General features: G+C 44.1%; 1 protein-coding gene across 1 annotated transcript; it reads right to left on the reverse strand.

Annotated features, from left to right (window-relative positions):
- Positions 1 to 4,460: 4,460 nt before the first annotated feature.
- LOC122051999 (homeobox-leucine zipper protein ROC5-like) lies at positions 4,461 to 8,961 on the reverse strand. The gene is made up of 10 exons (XM_042613368.1): positions 8,744 to 8,961; positions 8,402 to 8,625; positions 8,070 to 8,314; positions 7,862 to 7,979; positions 7,087 to 7,770; positions 6,881 to 6,982; positions 6,597 to 6,806; positions 5,557 to 5,728; positions 5,109 to 5,479; positions 4,461 to 5,018 (listed from the first exon to the last, which is right to left on the reverse strand). The coding sequence occupies exons 2-10, from the start codon at positions 8,579 to 8,581 to the stop codon at positions 4,674 to 4,676; spliced, it is 2,427 nt and encodes an 808-aa protein (XP_042469302.1). The 5' UTR covers positions 8,582 to 8,625; positions 8,744 to 8,961; the 3' UTR covers positions 4,461 to 4,673.
- Positions 8,962 to 9,450: the final 489 nt, after the last annotated feature.

Below are 9,450 nucleotides of genomic sequence, written 5' to 3' on the forward strand. Positions count from 1 at the left end.
TACGATAGGGACCGTGAGGAGGAATTGGTTTTGGTCTCCCGATAAAATTAAGCATCCCGTGTTCGCCCCGAACACACAACTTAATTTTATCAATAATAATTCATTCCACTAGAGAACTATTATTGAACTACCGCACCAATCCCAAATTACATTTTGGGCTCCTTCTTATTATGAGTGTGTTAGTCTCCCTGTGTTTAAGATAACAAATGTCCACTAATTAAGTAAGTTACTGACAACTCACTTAGTTAATATCTTAGTCCAAGAGTAGTACCACTCAACCTTATCATCATGTCGGACTAGGTCCACCTGCAGGGTTTAACATGACAATCCTTATGAGCTCCTCTTGAGGACATTATCAACCTAGTATCTCTAGGACACAGTTTCCTTCTATAATCAACAACACACACTATAAGTGATACCATTTCCCAACTTATCGAGCTTATTGATTCATCGAACTAAATCTCACCCATTGATAAATTAAAGAAATAAATATCAAATATATGTGCTTGTTATTATATTAGGATTAAGAGCACACACTTCCATAATAACCGAGGTCTTTGTTTCTTTATAAAATCAGTATAAAAGAAACGACCTCAAATGGTCCTACTCAATACACTCTAAGTGTACTAGTGTAATTATACAGTCAAGATAAACTGATACCTAATTACACTACGACCTTCTAATGGTTTGTTCCTTTTCATTTTGGTCGTGAGCTACTGTTTATAATTTATAAGGTACTGATAACATGATCCTCTGTGTGTGACACCACACACCATGTTATCTACAATATAAATTAATTGAACAACTACATTTATCACAAATGTAGACATTTGACCAATGTGATTCTTATTTCTAGATAAATGTTTATACCAAAAGCTAGACTTTTAGTATACACTCTAACAGAAATGGAGTCAATGAGAAAAAATCAAGTTTGAGATTTAGTCGATCTTCCTCCAGTCCGAAGGCTATTGGGAATAAGTGGATTCTTAAAGTAAAGAAGAAAGCAGATGGATTGATTAATCGATACAAAGCTCGATTAGTTGCAAAAGGATATACCCAAATGGAGGGTATTGACTTTGAAGAGACATTCTCCCCAGTTGTGAAGTTTGTGTCGATACGTGTCATCCTAGCTAAAATAGCACAATATGACATGGAATTACATCAGATGGATGTAAAAACGGCTTTCCTTAATGGTAATCTTGACGAAAAAATCTATATGGTACAACCAGAAGGTTATATTGCTGAAGGCCAAGAGAAAAGAGTATGTAGACTTCGGAAGTCTATATATGGGCTAAAGCAAGTGTTAAGACAATGGAACATAAGATTTAATGAAGTAATATTGTCTTATGGTTTCGAAATGATCAATGAGAATCATTGTGTTTACCTAAGAAAGAAAAAAATGAAAGTTTGTTATTTTATCATTATATGTTGATGATATGCTAATAGCTGGAAGCGACATAAAGTGAATGATAAAAGTCAAAAGTTGGCTTTCATCACAATTTGACTTAATAGATATGGGAGAAGCAGAGTACATCTTAGGAGTAAAGATCGTTAGAGATCGATCAAAGAGGCTTTTGGATTTATCTCAAAAAGCTTATATCACTAAGATGCTGCAACACTTCAATATGTCAGATTGTAACGTTAAACAGACGTCTATAGTGAAAGGTACTGTCTTAAGCAAAAGTATGTATCCCAAGACTCCTGAGGAAATAGCCGAGATGAAGAAAAAACCATATGCCAGTGTCATTGGTAGTTTGATATACACTATGTTGTATACTCGTCCTGATATAAGCTATGATGTTGGCTTAGTTAGTCGTTTCCAGTCAAACCCAGGATCGAGACACTGGAAAGCGGTGAAAAAGGATATTCAGATATCTCAAAGGAACAGCGGATTATTGTCTCTGCTTTTAAGGATCGAATATGAGCCTAAGTGGCTAATCAGATGCAGATTGGGCAGGGGACCTTGATGACATAAAATCCACATCTGGCTATGTCTTCTTACTGAATGGTGGCATCATCTCATGGAACAGCAAGAAGCAGGCTTGTGTAACCTTGTCGACAATGGAAGCTGAGTATGTGGCTTGTGCAACGGCTGTGCAAGAGGTTGTCTGGCTAAGAAGGTTCCTGAAGCATCTGAAGATTGCTGAGGATAGTGGGAGTCCTGTTACAGTGTACTGTGACAGTCAAGCTGCAATAGCTTTTTCCAAGGATCCCAAATATCACAGCAAAGGCAAGCATATAGAAATTAAGTATAATTTTGTAAGGAATATTGTTGACAAGAAAAAGGTGATTCTTGACTACATCCCTACACGAAATATGTTTGTTGATCCTTTTACTAAGTCATTGACTAAAGTGTCATTTCATGGCCATGTGAAGTCTTTGGGACTTCGAAGAATGTAACTAGTTATAAAGACATTGTGATAAATGAAAAAATGTCATGATTTATTCAGTGTATATGTCTTTGTTACATTTGAATAAAAGTCTCGATGAGCATGTTGGCAGATTGGGATTGGTCCACTCACATGGACAATCATCTCTATTTGTTAAATATAAATAGAGGTAAGATCATTGCTTATGGGACAACTTATGTAACTGTGAATAGAGACATACCCATAAATTAAGGTCACCTTGATATTTGTGTCAAGATGAGATCATTTGTGTAATGATTGGAGTAAATACACCCACCATTTACTGAATCTGCTTGAGGCCAGATTAGAATTCATATGTTGAATTCAGGATTAGACATTGGGAATGTCTAGATCGAAATCTGTACGATGTTAAATTTTGGGAAAAACATGTGCCCTCTTTTTGGTAAAGAGAATAACATCGTAGCATGTGATTCATACCACATGTGCTATAGCGACAAGAAGGGTAGTAGGAGAATGGATCTCAACTTCTCTACAATGTGAGACCCTTGAGATTATAAGTTAATCTCAATTTTACCCTAAGTGACTATTTAGCTGTCTACTTGAAGTTCTGATCAGTGTCTGCTACTTTAGCATATTTTCTATTGGCTATGGATGATTTGGTCTATAGAGCATAACTAGGAAAGCGACTGATTAGAATGAATAGATTATAGCTAAAAAGGAAAATTAAGATTGATTTACATCTATGACATTTATTCACTAGTACCAGTTATATTTTTAGTTCAGTACATAAAATGTAATTGTGAATAATTTATTTGATTGGAGATGTTGAACATGTTCTTGACATTGAGTCAATATGAGAGATTAGAGATGTTCATAATGATATAAATAATTTAATCTGGGGTAAAGGCAAGTCATTTATGTCTTTGATTCGTTTTATGGATATTTATGTCTCTGATTTGTTATATGGAACAGCTAAGTAAGGTGTGACAATCTTCTTAGCAATTGAATGTTCACTGTGCTTCCTGTCGCATGAATCATTTTCCCTAATGTATGGAATGGATGTTCTAATTTGGTCTTTATGACTAATTTTACTCTAGTCTTTGTAACTTGATTCTCATAAAGTCTACGTGACTTATTTAGTCTTGATGACTAATTTTGTTCTGGTGTTCGTGACATGATCACCTTGTAGTCTATGTGACTGACATGGTCTATGTGACCATATAACCTTATGGATTGACTTGGATGAGTGAGAGATGTTGGGCGTTACAGGAGACGAAAGGGTTCGTCTCTTTCGTCACTGTAAACTCCTGTTTGCTGCAAATGCCACGGAGACGAAGGGGTGTCCTTTCCCCTTCGTTTTCCTCAGCCTTCCTATAAAAGGAGCGTCCAAGCACAGATCAAAAGGGAACAGAAGGTTTTTGCGAAGATAATCAGAGAGTACTGTCAAGTTGTGAGGTGATCATGTGCGAGCAAAGGGAGAGCATCCAAAGGCTGGGATTTGGCTCGTGAATCTTGAAGCGCTTTCTGGCAACTCCGTGATCGTGCTTCTGACAACGATAACCCCTTCATCGACTAACGGTTCTTCAACGACGTCTCCGACGATTCACTGTAAATGATTATCATTTTAATTTATTTTAATTTTTATGCTCTTACAAAGTAAAAAAGACTCACACTATGATACAAGTATCAGCATTTAAATGCCCCTCTCAAGAATAACAAAACACACCTGAAATTTTGCAGAACATCAAATATCGACCGGGAGAAATGCTTTCAAAACAAGACACCAGGCAGCGGGGACTGAAACGAGAGCATGCCGTGCATCTTAATTATATAAATTTAAAATAAATTTCAATATCCAACAGATCGTGGGAAAGTGGATCGAAGAGCTACGAGGGGCATTAAATGCTTCTGTAGCATGAGCTGGTGACCTGCCGTGCATTTAATGCGGCACGGAGCTCGTGATGTATAATGGCGTGCCACGCAAGAGTTGCCTGCTTTACGCTGTATAACACAGCTGTTCAGTAATCCCATCCTTCCTTCTCTTCAGTAATGCTACTGGAAGTTAGCAATTCACTCGGATGTTTCTGTTAATTATGACCGCTAAAGAAGAACTAACTACGATAAACTCGATTAATATATAGGTCATATTAATTAACAAAAAACTACCATTAGGAGATCGATTCGATACATTTGGAGTGAGACTGTGTGAGTTGGTCGGAGCGAGTCAATACCCGAACCTGCACTGACAGCGTCGTTGTGGTCCTGCGCGCAGTTCGTTCTTGACTCGAATCATAACACCCCACATCAGGCATCGCAGTTGAGGGCGGCCTTGATCTTTTGCACGGTGCAGGAGATGAGGTTGTTGACCGTCTCTACCGACTCCACCGTCAGCTTCGCCGTCGGCTGCAGACTGTTCACCAGGATCTGGAACGCCACCGTCAGCAGCGACCCCCCCACAGCCTTTCCCACGTTGCCGTCGGGCAGGATGGCGAAGCCCGACGGCAGAAGGGTAACGTAGGAGGAGTCGCCACCGCTCATCACTAAGTGCATCGCCGGCACGTCCACGGGAGCGTACACCACCAGCGACCCCGACGCGTCTGTGCACGTCTCCTGCAATATCAGCATGCTACTTTGATCCGCGCTCATGGCCTAGAGAAAGAGAAGACAATTAATTAATTGTATCGGAAGTGAATTTGGATGAAAGAGAGAGAATTAAGGGTAGGGCGATTGAATTCTGACGCTAGCTCTGAGGAGGGAGACGGCGTTGCCGGAGTCGGGACCCTTAGCGATGTGGGTCATCTCCTGCATTGGGCCGCCGTTGGAGAGGATGTCCCACTGGCTCCGCAGCTGCTCGTTGCGGAGAAAGTCGAAGACCTGCTGCGGCGTGGCAGGGAGCCAGACCGAGGTGGCGGCACTGAGCACCAGGCCTGTTGGCTCGCCAGGGTTCGCCAGGCTCCGCCGGGTCATCACCCGCACGTCCTCACCGATGTGGACGCCCCCGCGCAGCTTGTTCCATTCGTGTGCCGAAGAGGAGCACACCCCCGCGCAGAAGTTGTCCGTCATGCGCTGCGCCAGTTTCACCATGCTACACCGCCCGCTCGGCGTTATCGCTACATCAAACGTAATGCCACCAAATTTCAGCAATCAATTTGCTCCGCCGTGCTCACTTCGGGAAATCGGAACTTACTGTTGGCGGCGTCGGCTGGAAGGGAGGACGTGAGGATAGCCAACGACTGACACTGGCGCTGCAGGGCGGCGACCCAACGGGGCGCCCCCAGCGCCATGCCGGAGCGCAGCGACGGGCGGTAGAGCGGGTGCACCGCTGATTCGTCGTATTCTGCGTGCTCCACCCACGTGACCTGCTCATACCACGTCAGTTTGTGTCTGCATCCATTAACATGTTTGATCGCCATTGCTAAACCACGTTATCGCTTGCCCTGCCCGTCGGCGGGAAAGTAAACATTTGACACTTTTACTTTAATGCACACATCTCTTCCACATGATTACCTACTGCTCACCTGAACTGGCTCCGACCACTTGGCCACCAGTTAAACAAATGTTATAATGTTTCACTATTGTGTGAAATGGTTTCAGTATTGTGTGAAAAATTCGGTTCTCAGACACGTTGCGAAATGGAGCGGATGACAATGAATTTGACATTGTCGTCGCAGTGGCCGTCAGAACGGCTACTATTTCATCTTGTGTTGTTCTATATGTTACCAAAGCTTGAACTAAAGAACCGGCTCACGAGGGTGCTGTACAAAGGACAACGAATAGAAAGCCCGAGGAGGGCGAGATCGAATAAAGATTCAGAAATTAGGAACGAGCGACGAGGAACTTGGGAAAATCAAGTAATAATAATTTAACAACGAAAATCGCGTTTAGCTTGGGCCTTCCCAACGAAAAAACAAAATAAACGATGTGTTAATTTCTCGGGTGGCGTTCTTAAGAAGCAAGAGAAGCATCTAAAGTGCAGTGCAAAGAGGCACGGGATGCCATGAGCGTGGATGGACGTGTGCTTAATTCAAAGCAGACACAGAGCCGATTGAACATTTATACGAAAACATCGGCGTTGACTGAGATATAATTGGCTGCAGAAGATCCGATTGTATTTTAGATTTATGGGAACTTTGACTTGAAGTTTAAAAAAAAAAGACACGGACGAAGACCACTATCTCATGGAAGAGGGAGGGAGGGGGAGAGGAGTCGAGGGAGGGATTGTGATACCTTAGAATAACCATTGGGCATATCTTTCACCACGCCGCCTGAAGGCAGCCTGCAGCTCCCCATTCTGTCGCCGGGATAGCCGTCTCTAACTCCACCGACGGAGACATCCACCACAGCCCAAGCTCCATTCGCAAGTTGCTTGCAGAACCTAAGGAAATGGCAGTGCCGGACAGGCACGAGAGGTGATAAAACCTGAAGCTCGGCATACATCTAGTAAAATCCTAAATTAGCAAGGATTTCGATAAACCAAGTGCGCAAGAATCAGAAGCTAGCTATGTACTCACAAGTTGTAGTGCACCAGTTCTGCTGCCACCCATTCCTGCTGAGATCACATCCGTGGTGGTGGCTTTAGCAATCACTGAAGGGAACATATCTTGCCACCGATTCTGTTCGCGAATCCCGCACGAAGAGAGCACACTTTAATCGTTTTTTAGATCAAAATTTAAATGATTTTCAATTTGATTTGACGGCCGAATTTGATGGGGCTTACTGCATCCATGAGTGTCTCGACCAGTGCTAAGCTATTGATGACGACGACGCAGGTAGACCTCGTTGCCTCCGACGCGAATCCGATGGGCTTGGTCCCGACGCAGCGAGGGAAATTTTGGTGGTACTCGTCGAAGTTCAACGTCTCCCTGCCTCCGTCCAAACCCGGAATCCAAAGAGGCTCCTCCATCTGCGCCATTTTCACCAGCTCATCCATCGCCGCCAATGCGAGCTCCAAGTACACGAGCCTCTCATGCGACCGATCCGCTCCTCCCACCACCACGTTCCTCGCAGGAGTTATGACAGAGCCGAGAGGGCTGGACAGGCCGGCGGTGAAATCAGGCAAGGTCGTGAAGGCGACGGAGCCCAGACCGGGGAAATCATTGGACCCGACCGTGAGCTCCAGTGTGGAGCTCGGCATGGGGAGAGTGGGCGGAGCCGAGGATGAGGAAAGAGGCTTGCCGATGAACTTACCGACGAGGGAGCAGACGTGATCGAGCTCATCCTTGAGCCGTGCGTTCTCCACCTGCAAGTGCTGCTCCTCGAGCGACACTTCGCCCAGCACTGCCAGGCCTCCGCAGTTGTTGCAGATGGGGTTCCTCATCACCTCCTTGATCGATAAATTCTCAGCGCGGAGCTTGTCGTTCTCCTGCCGAAGAGTCGTGTTCTCGTGCCGCTCCATTTGAGTCTGTTTAACTCAAACCAGCAACTGATCTTATCGAGCTTGTAATAAGGCAAGAAAACAAAATTTGAGAAATTAAACACCGATAATCAATCACCTTCATCTGCGTTCGACGATTCTGGAACCAAAACTTGACCTGGCGAGTCTCTAATGCCAACCTCTTGCTGAGATCCGACCTTTGCTTCTCATCAGGATGAGGGCATTCTTTGAAGAAGCTGCGTGCGTGATCGAGAGATCAGGCCCTAATAATTAAACAGAATAAGTTTGGAAGAGTGCACTGGTGATGAAGTCGGGGCGACGCTTACGCTTCGAGTTCTTGTATTTGCTGAGAGGTGTGGCGATGGTATCGCTTCTTCTTGCGGGGATTCTCCTGCTCCAAGTCCAAATCATCCCCGGACACACCACCCAAGTTATCGCTTCCGCCCGACCTGCTCTCATTCTCGTCTTCCTTGTTCCGACGCAGCGACGACTCTACCTCGCCCCCACCAACATTTCTAGCGACACAAGTCCAATTCGATCTGTCACCGCCTTGGCTATCCGGGTTCGCTTGCTGGTCAAAATGAAACACCAAACACAAAGCAAAGTCGCGTAGCGCCGCGAGCACAAAATACGAAAGCAGCAGCGGGCTAATCTATACCAGGGCTAGTGAGAGGCCAGGGGAAGGGAACACTGGCTTGTAGATGGAAGATGAATCGAGCAGTGGCTGCGATACGACGGCGGAGGTGCGGTGAGGCAGATCATTCATACCTATCCGAGCGCTTCCACTGCCGTTTCTGCCGCCGCCACCGCGGCCGCCGAACAAGCCTCCAGAACTCATCAAGCTTCTAGGGCATCCAACGAAATATCCACCCCAACAATAACCTAAAAGAACAGGATACGATGAAGAACACGGAACACAGAGCTTGAAACAGGGAACAGTCACAAGGAAAGAAAGCGAGTAAAATCGGCAATGAGAGAGCGCGCGCGCTGTGTATCGGACCTTGAACCAGTCGATGCTCTTGGCAACGAGCTCAACTCGGAGACGGGACGGGACGGGACGGGACGGGAGATATTGACAGCGACTGGCGTAAGATGGTGCGGAAGATGGATACGGAGTCGTCACATGTGGACGCAACGAGGCCTCATGAATCACAGGGAGAGGGGAGAAAGAAAGGGCATACAAGAAATAATGTCGGTTGACCCTCTCCTCGCCTTCGCTTCGCAGACGAAAAGAGCTCCCATCGCTTCTAATATAGAGGATGATGGGATCCGCCCCTCCGCTGTCCCTTTCACTCCCCCACGGCACACCTCCTTTTCTTTCCTTCCTTCTAGTAAACGGAAGTTTAGGATGGAAAAAAAACTTTCTATATTTTCACTGCAATTCATCGATGCCTGCTTTAGCTCTTTCAATAAATAATTAATGATGCACAATTTATTATATGGCTGCTTTAACTTTTTTAATAAATAATTAATGATGCATAATTTATTATATGGCTCCTTAACACTTTCAATAAGTAATTAATGATGCAGAATTTATTATATGGATAAATGGACTTAATGCTCAATATGGGTAATTTGAAATAAGACTCACATGGTAAAAACTCTCGTAATTTGTGATTTACTGAAGACTTTTTTTTTTTATGTTTTTTAATTGTAAAATATCACAAGCACAGCTTAATTAAATAGTAAGCTTTTGTAATAAAATAA

Source organism: Zingiber officinale, chromosome 3A, assembly GCF_018446385.1.
Source record: "Zingiber officinale cultivar Zhangliang chromosome 3A, Zo_v1.1, whole genome shotgun sequence".
In the NCBI taxonomy this organism is placed as follows: Eukaryota; Viridiplantae; Streptophyta; class Magnoliopsida; order Zingiberales; family Zingiberaceae; genus Zingiber; species Zingiber officinale.

What these genes read in the sequence shown, in the direction of transcription:
- LOC122051999 (XM_042613368.1), bottom strand. Translation starts at nt 8,581, where the DNA reads ATGAGTTCTGGAGGCTTGTTCGGCGGCCGCGGTGGCGGCGGCAGAAAC. An exon ending in ATCGTCGAACGCAGATGAAG is followed by an intron (nt 7,771 to 7,861) that starts GTGATTGATTAT and finishes TGAGTTAAACAG; the next exon opens with ACTCAAATGGAGCGGCACGA. An exon ending in GAACTGGTGCACTACAACTT is followed by an intron (nt 6,807 to 6,880) that starts GTGAGTACATAG and finishes GGATTTTACTAG; the next exon opens with ATGTATGCCGAGCTTCAGGT.